The sequence below is a fragment of the Saccostrea echinata genome, unplaced genomic scaffold, assembly GCF_033153115.1.
Source record: "Saccostrea echinata isolate AGI-Se365-2 ecotype Australia unplaced genomic scaffold, CSIRO_AGI_Sech_v1 ptg000054l, whole genome shotgun sequence".
Classification (NCBI taxonomy): domain Eukaryota; kingdom Metazoa; phylum Mollusca; class Bivalvia; order Ostreida; family Ostreidae; genus Saccostrea; species Saccostrea echinata.
In genome coordinates this window covers 66104991-66127775 of record NW_026889803.1, presented here as the reverse complement: position 1 = coordinate 66127775, position 22785 = coordinate 66104991, and the positions used below count along the sequence as shown (strand labels likewise).

At 33.9% G+C, this 22785-nt stretch overlaps 1 protein-coding gene across 3 annotated transcripts; it reads left to right on the top strand.

Moving 5' to 3' along the window:
- The first annotated feature begins 3992 nt into the window (after positions 1-3992).
- LOC133205234 (beta-1,3-galactosyltransferase 5-like) lies at positions 3993-19637 on the top strand. 3 transcript variants are annotated; one of them, XM_061341000.1, is made up of 2 exons: positions 3993-4051; positions 18265-19637. In XM_061341000.1, exon 2 carries the CDS (start codon positions 18274-18276, stop codon positions 19303-19305), a length of 1032 nt encoding a protein of 343 aa, XP_061196984.1. In that variant the 5' UTR covers positions 3993-4051; positions 18265-18273; the 3' UTR covers positions 19306-19637. The 3 variants fall into 3 exon arrangements, with proteins under 3 accessions (XP_061196984.1, XP_061196985.1, XP_061196983.1); XM_061341001.1 differs by lacking the exon at positions 3993-4051 and adding an exon at positions 11639-11690; XM_061340999.1 differs by lacking the exon at positions 3993-4051 and adding an exon at positions 14186-14297.
- Positions 19638-22785: the final 3148 nt, after the last annotated feature.

Genomic DNA, 22785 nt, shown 5'->3' with positions numbered 1-22785 from the left:
CTTATTTCCAGCAAACACAGCGACATGCAAGAAAAGACCAGGAGATTACATGACGTTGCTGAATATACATGCTTGAAAATTAATGTCGACAAATCAAAAAGCATGAGAATAAACGGGAAAAAGAATGAAGCCATCAGGTTAAATAACAAGGAAGTAATCAGAGCTCGAAATAATTGATGGCCCGCTGGTCTGGGACCAGTGAATTTTCAATCTGGATTAGTACATTGCAGAAGGCTTGTGCCCTTTGGGTCAGCACTTTTTTAATGCATAATAAAATTCATTCACAGTCGGGCTAGTTAATTTGACAGGGTTGTGTGTCCAAACTTCTGCTGTTTTTTGTTTTGTAAAATTGTACTTCTAAGTATCACAATATAAAAAATATTACTATTATTATTATGGTTTTGGGCCAGTCTTTTTAAAATCTACTGGCCCAGTGGGACTCTAAGCTGACCAGTAAAAATTAATTATTTCTAGCCTTGCGGAAGTAGAAGATATTGAAACATTCATCTACTTGGGTGCCACAATGGACAAGACGGGAGGTACCGAGGCAGACAGGGGGAGAAGGCTAGGCTTTGCCAGGACTGCTTTCGCATCCCTCACCAAAGTGTGGAAGTCAGCACAATACAGCACAAAGACCAAACTTAAGATCTTCAACACAAATGTTTTATCTGTGTTGGTGTATTGTTCTGGACTATGGAGAACCACCGAGAAAGACGATGAAAAGCTGGATACATTCCATCGAAGATGCCTTAAGAGGATCCTAAAAATACACTGGCCTGAAAAGATAAACAAACAACAATTGTATGAGAGAGCAAGATCCATACCTCTATCAAGGACGATCAAAGGAAGGTGATGGAGATGGAAAGGCCACATCCCCAGAAGGGAAGCCAGCTCACACATAAGAACAGCTCTCACATGCGCCCTTGAAGGAAAGAGAGGAAGAGGACGGCCAAAGAACATCTGGCGGCGATCTGTTGAGAGAGAAAGAGAAGAACTGGGTTGGAGCGGCTTAAAAGAGGGGCAGGTTGTTGTCAGTGACCGCCGTAAGTGATGTTCTTTGTTGAACGGCCTCATGCGTCCTCCGGGACACGGAGAGGATAAGTAAGTGAGTAAGGATGGGGTAAAGGATATAGATGCTACTCGTCATTGAGATTAAAACTTCATCAAATTTATATCTAATTTCTTTACCCTTCCCCCTTGATTTTGATATCATAGGGGTCAAAACACAAATCTAATGAAAATTGTAATACCAAAACCCATTTAAAAGCAATCCTATTTCTTGGGTGTATAAATAGTTAAATCTGCAGTCAATGTGGTAAATCGTGAATTTTACTTGGGCCATGTATGATTGTGAACATCACCAGTAACTTTTTTGAAAGAAACTCCTAAAGCGTCAATTTGCTAGAACTCCTTTATTGAGAATAATGTCGTAATTATAATACTGTAACTGTCAGCTAGAGCTAGGTCAGAGAAGGTTCTTTAATTTTTCATCGATCTTGTCAAGACCTAGCATTCAAAACTACAATTTAGATGTATAAAAAATAAAAAGCGAAGGAAATGAAGAACAAAGTTTTCAGGCATGTAGTACCAGGGACAGCCAGTCTCATCCACCCCATGTGTTTTCTTAGAATAGTCTTTGGTATGGAACGCCATAGCTGCCTTATGTGGTTATTTTATATGAAGATGGTGCTTTATTATGTTATGCTGTGGTTATTTCATGTGAAGGTGGTTTCTCATGTGAAGGTGGTTTTTTCATGTGAAGGTGTTTTTTCATGTGATGGTGTTTTTTCATGTGAAGGTGGTTTTTCATGTGATAGTGTTTTTTATGTGAATGTGTTTTTTATATTTAATGTGATGGTGGTCACCCGGAACTCCTAATATTTATTTAAGACTGAGTATAACACTAGTTTAAATGCTATTATCTTGAAATTTTGAAAGTCAAACAAATAGTCAATATAATTAAAATCATTTTAATACGCCATTGCTAGTTCCTCTTTTTTCCATAGGCGCTTGGTTTCAGGATGGTGTATTCTGTGTATTATGGGGTTTTTTTTCTAGCTGTATATGAATAAACTCGATAACATAAAAATATAAAAAAAAAAAAAAAATCACTGAAATTAGCACGTTTTAAAAATGTCATTACTTTATATAGAAAAAGAGTGAAGGTACGACAGTTGCAATCTTCCATTTTACGTGATGCCCGGCTCGGTTCACACTTGATTTTAATCAATATCTACACTTTTCCTACCAGTTTCGGGCAGAGTTTCGGGTGAAATCTACATTTAAAAATGATTGAATAACGCCTTTCAATTGTCTGCCAATTTGAACTTGCCGCATAAAATATGCAGTAAACAAAACGTCCTGACACCTAGCACTGAAAGTGAAAGCAATGTAAGTTACGATTTATAACTAAGTAAAATGTAGAGGCGTCCCGGAATAACGAGAACAAGTTTGGCGCGGTTTCTGACCCCTCTAGATTTTCCGAAGATGGCAACTGTCGTACCTACACTCTTATTATATGAAGTAATATGACATTTTTAAAATGTGCTAATTTCAGTGATTTTTTTTTATTTTTATGTTTTTGAGTGTATTTAGACACACTTATAAAAAAACAACAAAATACACCCATTTGAAACGAAGTGCCTATGGAAAAAAGGGGAACTAGCAATGGTGTATTAAAATGATTTTAATTACATCGACTATTTCTTTTACTTTCAAAATTCCGAGATAATAGTTTTTAAACTCAGTCTTCAAAAAATATGAGGAGATCTGAAAGACAACCTTCACATTAAATATAAAAAAAAAACCCACTATCACATGAAACACCACGATTACATGAAAACCCACCTTCACATAAAAAACCACGATTACATGAAAAACCACCTTCACATAAAAAACCACGATTACATGAAAAACCACTTTCACATAAAAAAAACCCCACCATCACATGAAAAACCACCTTCACATGAAAAACCACCTTCACATAAAAAACCACCTTCACATAAATAACCACCTTCACATGAAATAACCACAGCATAACATAATAAAGCACCATCTTCACATGAAATAACCACAGCATAGCATAATAAAGCACCATCTTCACACAAATGACCACAGTATAACATAAAAAAGCACCATCTTCTCATGAAATAACCACATAAGGCAGTTATGGCGTTCCATACTTTGGCGTTAATTTGGTATGGAAATTATCATTCAACGGCGGATTGAACCCCCCCCCCTCCCTCCAAATTGTTTTGCTGAGTGGCGGAACCCTCCAACGTATTGCAACCATGAGTGGGAACCCCCTCCCCCACGCACACAAAAAATAGGATTTTGGGGTCGGGGCAGTTTTTCTATTTCTTAATCGAGTGTAAAAGTTTTTTACATGCTATTTTGCTGACGTTTCTAATTTTCAGAGAAAAATGTTTGTTAGTCCAAAACTAGACGTCTCCAGCATTCAGTAATGAATTAATAAATCGATCTTCCATATCTAGTACATGTACATGTAGTATAGATGTTACGATCGTCATTGAATAAGGTATATATTTTGGTGTTTGGGGAGACATCCTTTATTTGACTTTTATTTTTCATGATAATTTCTTTAAAAAACATTTAGCTGCAAGACAATTTAAACTCCGGAAAGTGTGTCACGTGACAAATAGCACATTTAAAAAATAGCTGTAAAATGTAAATAAAGGGAAAATCAAAAGCTGTTTGTTTTAATCTTTATAACACAGTAAATCAAATTGTAATGCGATTGACGTATCTGTAGGTCTCCGAGACACTTTGATGTCCTAACACAGCAAAACGTCGTGACGGAATTCTAAAAAGATTGTTAAATGGACACCGTATTTCATACATTAGTAATTTATTTGCATTTTATTGAATTAAGCCGCGAGGAAATTCTATTCTCGGGAGGAGTACTCGTGTATGATCAATGAACAGTCATAACAGGTCGTCGTCTGTAGTGTTAGCATACCTTTTTTTTAAACAATCCGGGTGTGTGTGAGTTGATTGGATTCATTAAACCACGTTCGTGTAACCTGGACAGGTTAGTTTTTAAATATTTGATTGTCTAACAGTTTTCATGTTGGTAAACAAAACAGGAAGTTATGGTAACTTCAAATTCTTCGTGTATTTATGTAAAATATTTTTTGATGCGTAAATACAGCAGAATTATAAAGATTCATGTTCAAAAGATTCGGGCATTTTGATATCTAGTGTTAAACACACACATACACACACACGCGCTTTGTGATTATTGTTTTAGTAGGACATGGTAACTATTTCAGGTGTGAGATATGTAAAGAAAATATTCTTTATTGTTACTTTAAGCTTTAGCGATTGTTTGGAGTTTTATTGGCAGTATATTAATGACATTCTTAAGTAAATTTGACTTGCAGTGTTTCTTATATAATGACTACCATAAAGATATACGTTTGCCTTTTGTCGATTAATTCACTGTATGGACATTCCTAATAAGTACTCCAGGCAAATGAACAGGGCATTGTGTCAAAATATTATGTTCCAAAGGCGTGATACGGAATTATATGGGGTACTTTGTGCCGTTTGGCTCTAATGCATATTTTTTTCAACAACAGAATCAACTCTCAGACAGATCACGCCTGAGAGCTTTTGACCTCTTTCATGAAATAATTCTTTTTGAAATAAAAATCCACAGATTCCATATTTAGTTACCTGGGTAACTCAGGGTAATATTGCTATATATGTTTTCGTGCGTCGTTTGTAAACTTTCGAATCTCTGGAACCACTGAACCATTTTCAACCAATATTATTATAAACTATGAGTAAAGAACAAACAGATTTTTAAAATTTCATGGTCTCTGTCTCCCTTAGCTGCAGAATTCTGAGGTGACTCTTATATAAGCTACCAAAAAATGAATGATGGGCAATATATCAATATTTATATTTGGCTCTTTTCCCTTTGTGTCTTCAAGTAGATCATACTGATCTTGTATCATGCTTACCAAGTCTATTTTACCAGAATGAACTTTGTGAAAAGAAAAAAAGTTGAAAATATAGTTTGTATCTTAATTAATTGGAAGTCTCACTATACATGTATTAATGTCACTTGTTTTGTGGCTTTCTTTGAAACCTAATGATTTCTTTTAATATTTCTTTCTGGCTCTCTTCAATTGATTTTATATCTGTCTTGTCAAGAAGTTTTCTATTAAAACAATTATTTAGTATGTCTATCAATCACCATTAAATAAATATTTAAAGCCCTCTCAGTGACCTTATTTGTTTCAGATTCAAAAATAAAGAGAGATTAAAAAACAAAATGTAATTGAAATGTAACTGAAAAGTAATTGATAATTACTGACATTTTTTAAAAGTAATGCATTACATTACAATTACTTGTAATTGAAAGATGGATCCATTACAAATTACATCCCATTACTTTGAAAAAAATGTAATGATTACAGTGCATTACCATTACGCATTATCATTACACCAGGTCTGCAATACATGTATTTGCATTACGGGATCTGTAGCATTATGGTCGTTAACGCTACAGTTCTGCAGCTATGTCTCCCTGTGTCCAGAACCCTAAAACCTTACTACAAAAATTTCTTCTTTCCTCCTGATAACCAAACAGTCAAACTGTTGGCATGATTACAATAAGCAACAAGCCCATTATCGATTTTGAAATTCATAGCTACTGGGTTCAAGATTCAGGGTGGAGCTAAGTTGGTAATATAATAAGCAGATAGTCCTCTACTAAAAAAATGTATAATTCATGTCCCCCAGGACCCGGAATCAGGCCCTACGGCGGGGCTAAGTTGGTCATATATTGAAATTGATAATAGTGTAGCTTATCTTTTTTCTGAACTTTAGGAGATAATCTGCTTGAATATGTTTATGATTATAGAGTCCTCACGAATTAAATTTTTAACGCACAAGTCTACACAAGTTCCAATTATCATGGTCTGAGAAACTCATGACAGGTGAATGTCAAGGTCCATGAGCCTCTTGTTAAAAATACTACAGAACCAAACTCCCATACATAGCATTTATGCGGGGAAAACAGTCGGATACCATATATATATATATATATATATATATATATATATATATATATATATATATATATATATATATATATATATATATATATAAATCACACCAATCTCAGGAATTCTGCATGATCTATTGAATGCAGCATGTAGAAATCACACAAGCTATAAATGAACTGCGATACATGTAGTATGGCTGTAGCGTGATTAGTTTTCTGATTTTCAGTCAGCAGTTATTTCTTGCAATTTTGATATGTGTCATTAAATAAGATCTCTAGTATAAATGTCCGATTGTAATATGAGTTGTATCCTTGGTGTGTATCTTGAAGTTCCTGTTAAATGAATTTTCCTTCTGAGTACTCCGTGTAACCTGCTGCATCCGTGTCTCTCTAAGCTGACCATTAAGGAAGTAGACAGTCAATAACCGGAACTTCACATGGAATTTTCAATTCAGACGTGGTTAATGCAAGAAAAAATACTTTAACCAAGAATTTTTCGATATTTTACTATTGTTTAAGAACTGTTTTGAATGTGGGTTGTTGTTGGCATCAATTTTGCAATATTTTTTTTGTTACCCCAAAATTTTGGGATGTCTGCCATGCTTAAACTGTATCGGAATGTTCTTGGAAGGGTCAGATGGATAAGTATATTTACCAGTATACTCAACTTTTTACCGGTAAGTTTATGCTTCTTTTAAACTAATATATTCAGCTGATTTACCGGTAAGAGTATTCTTGTTTGCAATAAATAAGCATACAATTTTATAAATACATTTAAGGGAGAACAAGAAACATATTGATGCAAGCGTCAAAAATCAGCCGCAAACTAGTTGTTCCTTTTACATGTTTTATGAGGCAACAGACATTGCAGGCGCGGATTTTATTTTTCAACAACATTATTATAAGTAGCCTTTCAAGGAACATTTAGTTTAGTAAAAACACAACAAATACTAGTATTTGAGGCTCTTTCTCTCTCCCTCTCTCTCGCAAATCTAAAGAAGGGTGTTGAACCCCCACAACCCCCCTCTAGATCCACCACTACATTTCTTCGCTTTCAGTTTCTTTGTTTTGGTGTTGAGATGTGGCTTTGAAATGCTCGGCACATTGTAATACGCGCATTATCCTCGTATGCTGGAGCAAAAATCTCGTAATATTCTGTCTTTCAAGGAAATTAAAATTTTGTTTTATTTTTTAAAATTTCCAATAGGAATTGTATAATATACATTATATATACGTCATTTTAAAACATATATAATAAATCCTGTTTAAATATTGATTAGATATAAACTCAATCTTTGCTTTAGATAATGCCCAACACGTGTGCTAATATTCTTCGCACATTAGAGTTCGTCAACCACTCAATTTCTGTTAACCATTAAAATTTAAAAGAGAAAAACACTTTTTAATAGTTGCTATAAAAAAATTGAAGTGACAGTTTCATTTATTGCAATTTTTTTGGTTCGTTTTGTCGATTTTTTTTAAGATTGAAAATCTAGAAAAATTGTTAAGTCGCACGAAAATTAGATCACCAGAAAATTATTATCTCCTTTGCCATGATCAGTATTTCAACCAATGAAATAATTAAAAATTTTCACTTCATGTATTTTCTACCAATCAGAAAAGAGAGGAAGTTCGAAGTCCGAAGACTGTAAAATACTTCAACTCTGTATACCATCTTCCAAAGAAGACGGTAATAACCGACCGCCACCTGGCGGCCGGTAAAAAGGAAATCAGTCACTGTATACTGTACGAAGCTCCTCTAAACTGAGTAGATATGATGGCGTTTGAATTAATATGTATGCAACCGTTCACGGTAGCTCAGTCGGTAGAGCGCTCGCTCCGTGATAGGGTTGTCGCGAGTTAGAATCTCGGCCGCGGCTGACCTAATTCGATAAAAAAAAATGGGTAGCAACTGTTCCTTCGCCATGCGCTCGGCACTTTGAAGTGAAAGTTGCGGGTCCTTCGGATGAGACCTTAAAAACCGAGGTCCCGTGTCACGGCAGGCGTTGGCACGATAAAGATCCCTCAATGGCCCTGAGCGACGAGTAAAGGTCAAAACTTGAAGCCCTTCACCGGTAATTGGTGACGTCTCTATATGAGTGAAAAATTCTCGAATGGGACGTAAAACAACATTCAATCAATCAATCAATATGTATGCATGTTCAACCTTTATGATGATTTGAATGATGTTTAAACGTAGAATTTAATCACAAATTACCGTCTGATTTATTCATAGGATCTTGGTCTTCCTGTGAGTTGTTCGCTATAATATATCATATCAAATTCATTAGTTCATTTGCGTTTGAAATTTTCCTTCCTGAAAATAATATTGAAACCATGGTTTTTTGATACGAGTCTTTAACACGTTTTCCCTCCTCTTTGATAAGATTTTTAAAAACGTCAAGAATTTTTAAAAAGTGAATTCGAGCTATTTGGACTTTTTCTCTTCGATTCCCCTCTGAAAAGGCCTTTACTTTTATATTTATATATATATATATATATATATATATATATATATATATATATATATATATATATATATATATATATATATATATATATATATATATATATATATATATATATGATTACAAGGGACTCACTATCGTTAAGTAAATCTAGATTAATTATTGTATTGACCAACGCTTTGTTTTGCTTTGTGTAGACCAGAGTAACTGACTGAAGCATTATCTGTTTTTTGACATAACAGGCTATTACCTCGGGTACAAGCATTTAAATAGAGCGAATGAAATCATGAAATAGATTATTTCAAGAATCTGATGACCATGAAGTTTACGTAGAACTACATTCTTCAACGATATGATAGCCTAGCCGCTACATAATGATACATGTATCAAGCGTTAATTCACACAGTGCTTTTAATGGACCTAGATATCTAGCCTAGATCTAGGCTAGATGCTACACCAATGTTCATCATTCAAAGGATAAGATAGACTTTGACACCTTTCTGTCCATTGGTTTGGAGTGTCTCTTAGAACAGTGCAATACTTCATGATATAAAAAAAAGATTTTGCCATCTTTGTAACAAAAATGAGTATTGATTCTAGTGATAACATACACATACGTTACAGGAAGATCAATAAATTGGTCAATTTTCTCATTTTTATTCTAATTTTCATCAATTTTAAAACACATTTTATATCAGAAAACACAGCACAAGCTTGCCTGTGTACCAGATTTATATATTCCATTCACCAGTATTAGATGCTTTATGTTTTCAGTGGTAAGAAGTATCTCAGATTTGACAAAGTTCCCGCAGAATTTAGGAAATTCTGTAACGAACGTATTCATACCTTGTCCTTTGATCAAAACATGACCACTCGGACTAGCATGGCATCAAAGTAGAGAAAGTTTCACATGAATATTAGATAAAGCTTATATTAAAAAGATAGGTGAGCTAGCGCTGTAGCCATTATAAAACACAGAAGTAGATATCTGAACCATTGGTTTACTTTGCTGAATCGATTAATTATTAATAGGAAGGTAGTGCTGCACTGCGGGTGGAGGGGGAACTCAATTAGAATGGTAGAACTCGAGTGGGCTTCACATCGGCAATGATATCACTGTGTATTAAGCAATCTGCCGTTCATTAATTTCAAATTCAATAAATTTTTAGAGATTGGTAGAACCAATGAGCACTTAGTTTAAAATATTCTAGTGTGGTAATCTTCTGTAGAAATCGCATCTTCTCTGACCTTTCCCGCAAGGTCGGATAAATTTATTTACATCACGGGTTGTTTAAATTTTTTGCAAAATGTCAACGTATTGGGTAGACAGACTCTCTTATTATCAATTTTAAAAATGGCTGATTTCTGCAGTCTGCATAATAGGACATAAGTTACTGCTACTTTTTAGCTCACCTCAACAAAGTTTTACCCTCGGTGTCTTCCCAGGTTAAAGTTTTTGAAGCAGATTTCTTTTCAAGTACTTCTATGCCCTATATTAATCAGAGATGCATGGACGATGCTAACTTATGTTTCATTGTACCAGTCAAGGTTTCAAGTGCTGCAATTTCAGCTAAAGAATGAGCAGGTCAATGTTTTTGGAGCAGGTTAAAGTTTTTAATGCAGGTGTCATTTCCAAGTAACTATAAGCCCTATATTGACCAAAGTTGCTTGGATGATATATCTAAGGAAAAGCTTGCACTTTACCAAGCTTGCTTCGGATGCTGAATCTATAGGGAATATAATCTAGTATTTTAAAGATCTGCTGAAGAACAGCAGTGTTGCAATCTGTCAAATTAAAATTCAACCATTCGTAATTTAAATGTTGATTCAAGGTTGACAAATTATGTGCCCGGTTATAATAGGGTCACTATATGAATATAGAAAAAAAACTTTGAAAAATACACATGTATTCTCAGGAACATCCTATCCCTGAGGACCATGATTTGAACAATTCAGAATTTACATTATAGTAGGAAGCTTTTATATAAGTTTGATCGCTTCTGGTTCTGTTGTTTTTGAGATTTTTAAAAGATGCTCCCAAATTTTCACTATTTTTTAATTATTCCCCCTTAATTGTATGAGGACGTGGTCCTTATTTTCCAGAACTAATTCAGAATTCTTTTACCCAGGAATGCTTTGTGGCAAGCTTGGTTAAAATTGACGCAATGATTCTGGAGAAGAGGTTAAATTTTTTTTTAAAGTTTAAGACGGATGGACAGACGCTGGACAACGGATGATCCCTTAAACTGTTAAAGTTAAGTTTAATTAAAAATGATTATTCTTTGTACAAGATGTTTGTTCACATGTTTTTCCTGGCATTTTTGTTTTTAAAAATATGTTTTTCCTTGTAGGTACTAGTTTTTTTTTCCCATATGTTTCATCATTATATTCTACGTACATTTATATTTATCTGGATAACAAGATAAGAGGAAGTGAGGGATATTTATTGAGTTCGATCTCTGTGACAAAGGCCTTGTTTATCAGAACCGTGTTCTGTGATCAGAGACCACCAAATAAAGACTTTCATCCAACATTTAAAGAACAATAATCTATTTTAAAAAAATATCTATACGTACATTTAATAGTAAATAATATAAAATGAATATTAATGAGTGTTATCCCAATTTTAAACCTGGCCATCACTTGGGTCATAAATTGGATTTTTTGGGGGAGGGGTCCATGTTTAGTCAAAAATTCCAACTCAAAATTTTCTGATAGAGGCAACATATACCCAAATTCTAAAAAGTGTATTCCATGTTGGTGGGGTCGGGGAGGGGGAACAGGCTTCTGGGGATTTACCATGGACTTGATTTTTGGACAAACATAAAGGCCAGCCAACCATGGCCAACTAGGAAGATAAATAACTATACATAGAGCATAAAAGTGTGGGGTTTTTTTTTTTTATACTTTTGAAACTTTACCGCATGTCTCTGTTGACTTGCTTTGTTCTGGGAGATTTAAATAAAAAAACTCTTGAGAATACCCTCGTACGATGGATTTGGAGGTGCAGTTCAACCACATTTACGTGTCTGTCGTGTTGATCTAGGAAAGTGCAACATGTAAAATTCTGAAGTACAATTCAATATTTACTTCCTGCATGACCCTGACAAAAACGTGCAGGCAGATTTTATCGCTTTTTTATTTAAATCTGGTTTAACCTCAATGCATTTGGATGACACAAACAAGTAAGTTTATAAATGTAAATAGAATAAATCTTTTCTAACCTTTAAAATTAATGATATCTTCTAAAATTTGAAAGATCATAGTCTAAATCTACATACAGTTAGACCGCAGTGTAACCTGATTTATTACAACAAATGTTATCCAAATACAATAGCGAAGAGGACATTCTGAACGGTGCGCAGTAAATCATGTCATCTTGACGAGAATGTTAACGATATAGACCTCCTTAAAATTTCAATGTCCTCGCTTACTGAGAGGAAGGCGTTAAATTGGAAAAGTAGAAAACTTCAAAACTTTCTCAGATCGAGTCAATCCCAAACCGAAAGACTCAAAAAACCAGAATAGGGCTGGAGCAATAGATTAATATGGACTTACCTAGATCATTAATGACAGTTTCGAGTCGAAACTGTGAGCAACCTAGTACAGCATGTGTTAATTTTATGAGAAAGAAATTGAATTGAAATTGAAAGCAGAAAACATTTCCTGCTTCATTATAAACTAAAGGAAACAATGATAATAGACTCCTTCCGTAAAATATGATTTCATAACATTATAGCTTTTTTTCATTCGCATTTTTCTCATCTTTTATGTAAATTTTCAACAAATCAGCCCCTTCTATATTTAATGCCTTTAAAACCCATCAGAACTTTACAATAAGGAAATTTTATATACGATATTAACTGTCAATATATTAACTGTAACTTATAGGTCCTTCCGGGCCGAGGCTGAGAAAAATGAAGCTTATCGCTGTAAAACTTACTGTATTCATGTCACTATAATAAATAATTTACTTACAACAACAGATTCAATCATTATACTTTCTTGCCAGTTATCCACTGTACTAGTATAACATGAATATTTATGCACCTAAATACAAACAGCTTTGCGAATAGGAAGTACTTAAAAAGAGATTTGAAAGTAGGGGGACTGTTATGAAAGTAGGGTTGGGCCCAAAGGCTTTACCATTAAATCTAGTATATGATTGGAAAATCCAAGAAGGATGTAAAAATCCCCCCCCCCAAAAAAAAAAATCAGGCGGATTCAGAAACATTAAGTTAATTAAACAATAATTGTGCCTTTAAATAGCCTCTTTATACAAAAGGCCAAGGTACACATATACATATACAATGAACTGAATGGAATACAGATTGAAATACGGTTAAAGAAACACACACACACACAGAGAGAGAGAGAGAGAGAGAGAGAGAGAGAGAGAGATATGAACATGAAGTTTAACTGTAATTTTTAAGTATAAATGGAACGCTCAAAAAGAAATAACTATCACAACTGTTACATGTTATTAAAACGTTTAGTTGATCGATCTGATATATTCTTGTATACAGTGTGTGATGCTGTAAATCACGTGATACGAAAACTCCGACCCCCACATAATAGAATCCCTAGCTCCAGATTTTTGGAATTTTCCTAACGAGCAAAGTTTTGACGCTGTTTTCGGAGATAAAAAAAATAAAATAATACAGGCATATGCCAAATACGTGTATGGTTTTGTAGATAAATTATCGTAGAAGAGAAGGGTAATAAACAGTGTACCAGTGCCTTTTCTCTGAAAGCGTAAATAACTGCGATTCTGGGGAGGGGGTACTCCATGTAATTTGGAGTTAGATACCTTGAGATATTATTTAACTACTGTAACAAGATACAGTTCTACAATAATGGTAGGGGAAATTAATTCCCTCTGATTTAACAACATTAATTGACAATAAAATAAATTGTAAAAAAAAAAAAAATGTTTGTTTCTTATTATTCTTAAGTTTTATTTAAAAGATTATACATGATTTTTTTTAATCATACAAACGATTTTATTCATTTTTTTAATTGCTTGGTTAAACTGGAACAAATACTGTGTCGTAATATGAAGCATTCGTGTCTCCTTTAAATCATGCTAGGATATCAAATTAGAATTCCGCATTTAATCAGGCGTGAAGAGTGAAACACGACACAAAGGTCAACGGCATGTAAAAAATATGATCATCAAAGAAAAGAAATTTTTCAATCAATTAAAAGTAAATTTCCCAATTTCTCGGCATTAGATGATGAACAAAAACTTTTTTGGTTACTCAATACTGAAGACAAAGAAACTCTTAATTCTGTGGGCAAATTCATAAATGATAACATGTTGTAGTAGTCATACAGTTTTATATATAGTATTCCCTTTAACTGAAATAGTACAATATTATTGTTGAAATGAGTAATGTCATTTACAAGTTGTTATACTATCCATTGGCATATCTTTTCTTTATTATTGTAATAATTTCATACTTGTCTGTTATGGGCTCTAAATTAGAAAATAAATGTTCTGTTCTGTTCTGTTCTATGGTCTAATTTTTGAATGTCTGTAGAGCATATGATTAAAAGTTTGAATCGATCCCCGAAAAGTTACCTATAACTCGAGAAGGACCATTTACATCACGATTTAACGTGAAAAAACTTAAGAAAACGGGTTGAAACGGTCATGTGGATATATGTAAGAACAGCCTTAACAAATGGTGTAATATGATCTCTAAGAAACTGCTGAAAAAATATTTGTATGGAGTTGTTTAAACCTAGGGCGTCGTAGGGCAGGGACAAGTAACTTTTGTGAGAAGTTGGTATGTAAAATTATGTTTTGAATACCGAGAAATAAGAGAGTGTAAAAGAATACTGGTTTTTAAATGTAAGGATTACTAATGGATTAATTTTTAAATATATATTTTGAAAAAGTGGTATTCTTAAATCTTTAAATGTTGATACAGTTTGATAGAATGGTGTCCATAAACAAGACAGAGTATAGTTCTGTACAGGAGTATGACAATTTCATTATCTTCCGGCAGTACAACTGTACTTTGAAACATGGCAGCAGAGCTCTGCAGATCGCAAAGTGAAAGTAAAGATAGTGTGCTCAGGCATTTCGATTTAAGTCAAAGCAAGTCATTGATAAAAGCAAATTCTAGCCTGCAATATTATGCAGGCTAGAAGCGGAGGGTATGCGCAAGAGTTGTTTCCCTTGTAGAAGTACCAGCGTCTGGTAGCTGTGGTTATATGTATGGATATTTTTGCAAAGGAATTTTCTTTTACTTATAAAATATATTAGGTTCTTACTCTATTAAGATAATAACTCTAAACTGAACTAGTGATATAATACTGACACCATCTTGTAAAGCTAAGACTTCTTAGATCCGCGCCTTATACACTCTACTCTTACGTGTGCATACTGTGCTGATCTAAGAAGTCTGAGATTGGATAACCTATTATTGAGACAAGTTAAAACATGGTAAAGGTCACACAGATTTTGATATTGAGATTGGATAACCCTATTATTGAGACAAGTTAAAGCATGGTAAAGGTCACACAGATTTTGATATTGAGATTGGATAACCCTATTATTGAGACAAGTTAAAACATGGTAAAGGTCACACAGATTTTGATATTGAGATTGGATAACCTATTATTGAGACAAGTTAAAACATGGTAAAGGTCACACAGATTTTGATATTGAGATTGGATAACCCTATTATTGAGACAAGTGAAAACATGGTAAAGGTCACACAGATTTTGATATTGAGATTGGATAACCTATTATTGAGACAAGTGAAAACATGGTAAAGGTCACACAGATTTTGATATTGAGATTGGATAACCTATTATTGAGACAAGTTAAAACATGGTAAAGGTCACACAGATTTTGATATTGAGATTGGATAACCTATTATTGAGACAAGTTAAAACATGGTAAAGGTCACACAGATTTTGATATTGAGATTGGATAACCTATTATTGAGACAAGTTAAAACATGGTAAAGGTCACACAGATTTTGATATTGAGATTGGATAACCTATTATTGAGACAAGTTAAAACATGGTAAAGGTCACACAGATTTTGATATTGAGATTGGATAACCTATTATTGAGACAAGTTAAAACATGGTAAAGGTCACACAGATTTTGATATTGAGATTGGATAACCTATTATTGAGACAAGTTAAAACATGGTAAAGGTCACACAGATTTTGATATTGAGATTGGATAACCTATTATTGAGACAAGTTAAAACATGGTAAAGGTCACACAGATTTTGATATTGAGATTGGATAACCCTATTATTGAGACAAGTTAAAACATGGTAAAGGTCACACAGATTTTGATATTGAGATTGGATAACCCTATTATTGAGACAAGTTAAAACATGGTAAAGGCCACACAGATTTTGATATTGAGATTGGATAACCCTATTATTGAGACAAGTTAAAACATGGTAAAGGTCACACAGATTTTGATATTGAGATTGGATAACCCTATTATTGAGACAAGCTAAAACATGGTAAAGGTCACACAGATTTTGATATTGAGATTGGATTACCTATTATTGAGACAAGTTAAAACATGGTAAAGGCCACACAGATTTTGATATTGAGATTGGATAACCCTATTATTGAGACAAGTTAAAACATGGTAAAGGCCACACAGATTTTGATATTGAGATTGGATAACCCTATTATTGAGACAAGTTAAAACATGGTAAAGGTCACACAGATTTTGATATTGAGATTGGATAACCCTATTATTGAGACAAGCTAAAACATGGTAAAGGCCACACAGATTTTGATATTGAGATTGGATAACCCTATTATTGAGACAAGCTAAAACATGGTAAAGGTCACACAGATTTTGATATTTGACTCTCCAAAAAGTACTTATAATTTTGTATTTTTTAGAGGCAGAACATTAACACTTTTATTATTCCGGGTGAATCATGTTTAAAATAATCATTCCTTTTAGTTTCGATTTAAAGAAAACAATTACATGTAATAATAACATTAATCAGCAAAACGAATTATAAATATTTGAAAATTGTCAATTTTTTAGAGTCCTTTATTAAAAGAATGAAAGGGATTACGTCTACTCCAGTATATGAGGGTTTGTCTATTCAGGCCCTATACATGAAGAATACGATACAAATTACATCAAATTGTTTGCGAAAGATGACAATGGTTTAAAAACAAATAGAAATCCGAAATCCCTCACTATTTTCACAAGACCAGTCTTGAAGAACACCAGGGGGTATGCTAATCAGCTGATAATTGAAAAATCTTTGTTAGATATTATGTAATATCGATGTTGTGTGTTATTATACAATGAGAGAATTCAACCATAAGCAATTTTGTTGTTGTTAAGTTTTTGCCTTTTGATTAGTTAACAAAAAATACATTGGAAGATGCAGGTGGGTAATAATTTAATGCACCCTGATATTTAAATCCGACAGTACGCAGCTGCTATATTTCAAAAACGATAATAACGCGCATGAATCTGCTACGTCATTGCTCCTCTCTGAAGGAATATTATTTTTCACGGCTAGTTCAGATATCATCATTTATAAATGATTTAATTTTTGAGTAAGATTAATTTTTTGAATTCAAAAAGTTTATTTCTACGAAACACTTGAAATTAAACCGAAATCTCTGGGCAAAGTAGGTAAACGATCACGAATTATAGCCCTAGTAACCAGTGATCATGGCTCAACGTATTCAGGAAACCGAAAAAAAATGTTAAGGAGTCTAAAGTCAGGAAAAATCATGTGATTTCCTGGTTTCAGTGGTCGGCGCTTTAATTTGGCATAAACTTTATTACTATGCTTAAGGATATCCGATCCTCAGCCAGGAAGGATAACTCTTAAATTTATTATTTTATTTCAAAAGTCTCAAAATGAAGCTTGAAATTGAGATCTTTTCTTGCAACAATTTTTATTTTATGCATCTTAATATGGTTCAAGGTTCTTTGAAGTCTTAGAAACGGTCTTGTAAAAAGTTGACATTTGTACCCCATAAAAGAAAAAAAATGAATTCATTTTTAGACAAATAGAATTTCCTTTAGTCTAGCATTAGATACCACTGCTTATTAGCATGATATGAAATTAGATGTGATATGTGATGTCCAGCAATGATAGCACAAGCTTTTTACACTATGTATTATATGGCAATTGAAGAAAAAAGAGGAACTTAAATACTGTTTAAGCATAAAAAAGATGCCATTCTCTCCAAATGCCTGGATACCTATATTTTTCTATCCTAAATTATATCTGTTGATCAATTTTCAATTAGAAAATGCATAGCTGGTGTTTTTATTCTCACTTCCTGAAAATATATCTAAGATTTGATCATTTTCCCTATATAATATGATTAACTATAATGATGAACTTTGAAGAAATTCCATGGGTAAGTTCACTTTAGTACTATGTGAAATCAGAGACATTTTTGTGAGCATTTTCAATTACTTAAAAGCTGATTATCAACGACTTTTGGAGTTTCAACGACTTTAAAAAAAAAAAAAAAACTTTAACCCTGGTTATGAGATGCCATAGCGGTTATCAGTGTTTCACAAACACATCTTGTTTTACTGCTGTTTATTTTTGTGAAAATCAAATGGAATATTTAATTTTCTTAGGACATACAATATCATGGATTGTCTGTAAGATTTAGATTGTGGACGGATGAATGCAGTACTCATATAAGAGGCTTTTATTATTTGTAACTTTGTTTTAATTCTATCTACTGACTTATTTGTGCAATTATATCATTTCAGATTGATTCCATGGTGCAGGCGATGAAAAGCTTCCTTTTCAGAGTGTTTCTGACGTGTGTCTTTTTAACGTGTACGAGTATAATTCTAGTCACAAATACAGTCAAAACCAACCAGGAAGGACCTCGCTACGATCTGAAAGAACCTTCTGCAGTCTATGGCATCACTAAAAAAGATCTGCCTCCAACAAACGGTTCTAGCATTCTAAATGTGTCCAAGACTACAGCGACGCCATTTTATGCACATATTACCTATATAACAAATCCTTCTACAATCTGTGATTCTTTCAAAACTTATAATGGAACCAAAATATTAATGCTCGTGAAGTCTTCTCCAGAAAACTTTCATTTACGAAAATGGATACGTTTTAAAAGTCAGACCTATAAAGACTACAAAGATTCTGTAAAGACCTTGTTTCTGTTAGGCCAGTCTGCCACTAGAGACAAGGATCTCCTCAAAGAAAGTAAAGTATTCGGGGACATTATCCAGGGGAGCTTCATTGACGCTTATAGAAACCTGACTTATAAGACTGTGATGGGATACAGATGGATGAGTGAGTACTGTGTACACTCGGAGTTTGTTGTTTACAGAGATGATGACTTTAAGATAAATATTGTTAATCTGATGAAGCAGATTAAGGCTCACAAAGCACCACAGACCATGTTTATGGGACTCCTAGTCAAAAAAGGTCACATGATATATCGTAATCCAAAGCATAAATGGTATCTTTCCAAAGAAGATTATCCTCAAAAAGTTCTTCCGCCTTATTTTCCAGGAGGCGCTTATTTAGTAAGCACAACCATTGCCAAAAAATTAGTTTCCAATTTTCACTTAGTGAAATGGCTACCAATTGATGATGTTTATATCGGACTTGTGGCACAAAAATCAAATATTTCGTTAACACATTCCAAACTATTTGAATTCAAAAACTGTGACAAGTTCCATACAAGTTTGGCGTGCCGAGAGTTCACAAGACCCCAAGAGGTGTTAGATGCCTGGAGAGCCGTGACTGTTGATGACCTTGAAAAAACAAAAACAAGCTAGTGTAAATGGCATCTAGTACCTTAACAAATACCTCATATCTTGTGCAATATTATAACGATACTATGCAAGTCATTCCCATCGTTTGTGAAAGAGTCGACAGGACAGAATCAAAGAACTTTTCTTCAAAATACCGAGTTACAGGTATAAACTCGCTAATGACAACAGCCTGATATAGTTGATGGCTACTTCAGGACCGAGCGTGGTAACGTGGCAATAAAAAAATCAAAATTATTAGATCTCAATAAGTCAACATCATGTTTTTCTTTTGAATTTTAAGAAATGCTGAAAAGTTTGTGAAATAGATTTTCATGCATGTATTAAAGAAGCACTTGGGCTGCATCTACTTTAATGAATTTTGCATAGGCACTCCCCTGCTTAATTGTTAAAAAATATATATCTACTATACTATAAACATAACAAGGCATGAAACTAGCCTCCATGTTGGATTCCGCTTAGGGGCACTTTCTGACTAATAGCGAGAATTTCTCGCCAAAGTCGGACTTTTCTCAGACATCGGAAGCTGTCATTTATTGAAATAAAATCAAATCAGGTTGAATCTTGCCATACGTTCGCCGCATTCACGCGTTTTCTAACATTTCTGTGCAAACCAGGTCTCCTCGGCCGGAACTTGAAGGTTTATGGGGGTATAGATAATTCGATCGTCGTGTACCTTCAATGTACGAGAACAACATTTCATGGAAAACTAACCTTTGATTTTCAAAAATGAACAAAATGTATTGTGAAATATATGTACATGTATTTGTATAACAATAAGACATACGATTTTTCTTTGCATTTTTATTACTTCTATTGGTAAAAAGAAGTCTAGCAGATACTTGAACTTATGAAAAATATATTGGCAACCGGTTAGTCTATAAGTCAGCAAGTCAGCAGTGTCAATGGGTTATATATATATATATATATATATAAAAGCAGTCTTGAAGACAGTGGCATATTATCCGGGGGGGGGGGGGGTCACCCCTTTCAAAAAAGGAAAAGGGGGAAAATATTCAATATAAAAGAAAGTTTTGATAAAACTTATGCTTTAACACTTAATTTAATAACAAGTATTATGAGTTTCTATTGTCACTTAATTTTTTTTACTACCCCCCCCCCTTTGAAATCCCTGATTCGTCTATGGAAAGTGTGTGTTACTTACATACATGTAAAGTATTAAGTATTACATTTATTGCAAAATAATAAATATACAAGTACATGTATATATTTTATCCTGATAGCGAGACTTATTTCTTATAGATGGATTCATACAGATATACAATAATAAAATGGGACAGTTCTAAAGTTTAATAACAAGTTCAAAAAATTCACCAAAATATTATATAAGTGATTTGGATGTTTTGAATATTTTGTAAGGGTAATTATTTCTAAACATATATTTTGGCATGTTCACATCACCATTAATATTTACAAAGCTGAAACTAACTTCATCAGCTCACTCTTTGTGGATTTTATTACAGTGTTCCACTGAGAATGATAGCACGTATGGCATTAGTTTTGACCAAAACCCAGCTCCAGCCCAGTTAACAAATGCAAAGGCAGCTAGATTAGGAGTCATTTAATAGACTAATTAACTATGTATATGTCATTACAATGAAGTTCCTGAGCCCCGCCCCGCGCTGATTTCACAGCGACAACCACATATAAACACAAACATATACACAAAGTGATAAACTATTAATTTCTTCATGTGCATGATTACAAAGTGTGAATTTGTACATGACAACAACAGTAAAGGATTCAATTCGTGATGCGTAATTCTGAAGGGACAACTATTTGATTCTGATAGATGCGGCAGATTTTGGAGAGAAAAAAATCTGTCCTTGAAAATAACTTTTTTGATTTTGAGTGGTAACCCCCGAACCCCTGCTCCCCGCACACACTCTAATTTTCTCATTTTTTCTTTATTTTATCCTACCCACTTTTTATGGTGTAGTAGAAATAAAAAAAAAAAACTTTCCCTAATCATCTTGGAAATAAATAATCTGTCCTCAGTCAATGACATGAAAATAAACATTTTGACTAGAAAAAAATGCCATCCCCCTCCCTCCTTTAGAATCAAATTGTCGTCCTCTAAATTGTATGATTCTGTTTTGGTGTCTCTGTACCATCATTGAATTTTTTCAAAAAAGAAAAAAAAAAGAAAAAAAAAAGAAAAAAAGAGCCCAGTCATTTCCCCGTGTATAGTTCCTTTTCTTCCAATACATCTCACATTTTTCATGCAGAACTTACTTCTGCTAATATCTGCTTTATTTTATTATATAATATTTTTTATTAACTATTATACATTTATCCCCCCCCCCGGTCAAATCCACCTCTGTATTGAAGACTCACCTGCTTAGACGTGTCCCCTCCTTTCGCCCCTATAATTTTGCCAATATATGACTATACTAATACTACGCAACAGAAAATAAATCTAACTTAGGATTGTCCTCCTTCAAAAATATTTTTTCTTGTCAAAGAATATTGTTGTTCAGTTGACCCCCCCCCCCCAACACACACATACATGTACACACAAACTGAAACAGCTTTTTATGGGCCTGATAATGTATATAAAATCTTGCAAGGTCCTACTGATATAAAATTATATTTATTTCACTGTGCATTTGTTCGTTAAGAAAAACAACGTTAGCTTTCTATGAAACACACTTTGAAGGTAAACGACGATCGAATTATCTATACCCCCATAAACCTTCAAGTTCCGGCCGAGGAGACCTGGTTTGCACAGAAATGTTAGAAAACGCGTGAATGCGGCGAACGTATGGCAAGATTCAACCTGATTTGATTTTATTTCAATAAATGACAGCTTCCGATGTCTGAGAAAAGTCCGACTTTGGCGAGAAATTCTCGCTATTAGTCAGAAAGTGCCCCTAAGCGGAATCCAACATGGAGGCTAGTTTCATGCCTTGTTATGTTTATAGTATAGTAGATATATATTTTTTAACAATTAAGCTGGGGGTGCCTATGGAATTTTGTTGTAATCTTGCATTAATCTGATGGTAATTTTCTAACGACTTAAAGTCTACATACGAGAAGGCAATTTATTGCAAATTCATAAGAAAGATTCAAGAGGCGACGATCTGTTGCGTGTAGGCGTGTCTGTACAGTTGTAGACACATATGGAGATTACCATTTGATCAGTCTGTTATACTGCATGCTAGAGGTTCACGGCGAGATGTTTTTGACTTGGCGCCGAGGTACACAAGGGACCTTTCATAAGGAGCGTATGGATTGTTGGAGGATACAAGGTGTATAGGGTAACATAAGGAGCATAGGGATTGTTATAGGAATATAGAAGGGGCGTAGGGATTTTTATGTGAGTATATAAGGGGCAAAGGAGCGTAGGGATGCTATAGGAGTATATAAGTAGTATAGGGATTGTTATAGGAGTATATAAGGAGCGTAGGGATTGTTATAGGAGTATATAAGGAGCGTAGGGATTGTTATAGGACTAAATAAGGA

Excerpts from the sequence above, each read along its gene's own strand:
- LOC133205234 (XM_061341000.1), top strand. The coding sequence starts at position 18,274 with ATGGTGCAGGCGATGAAAAGCTTCCTTTTCAGAGTGTTTCTGACGTGT.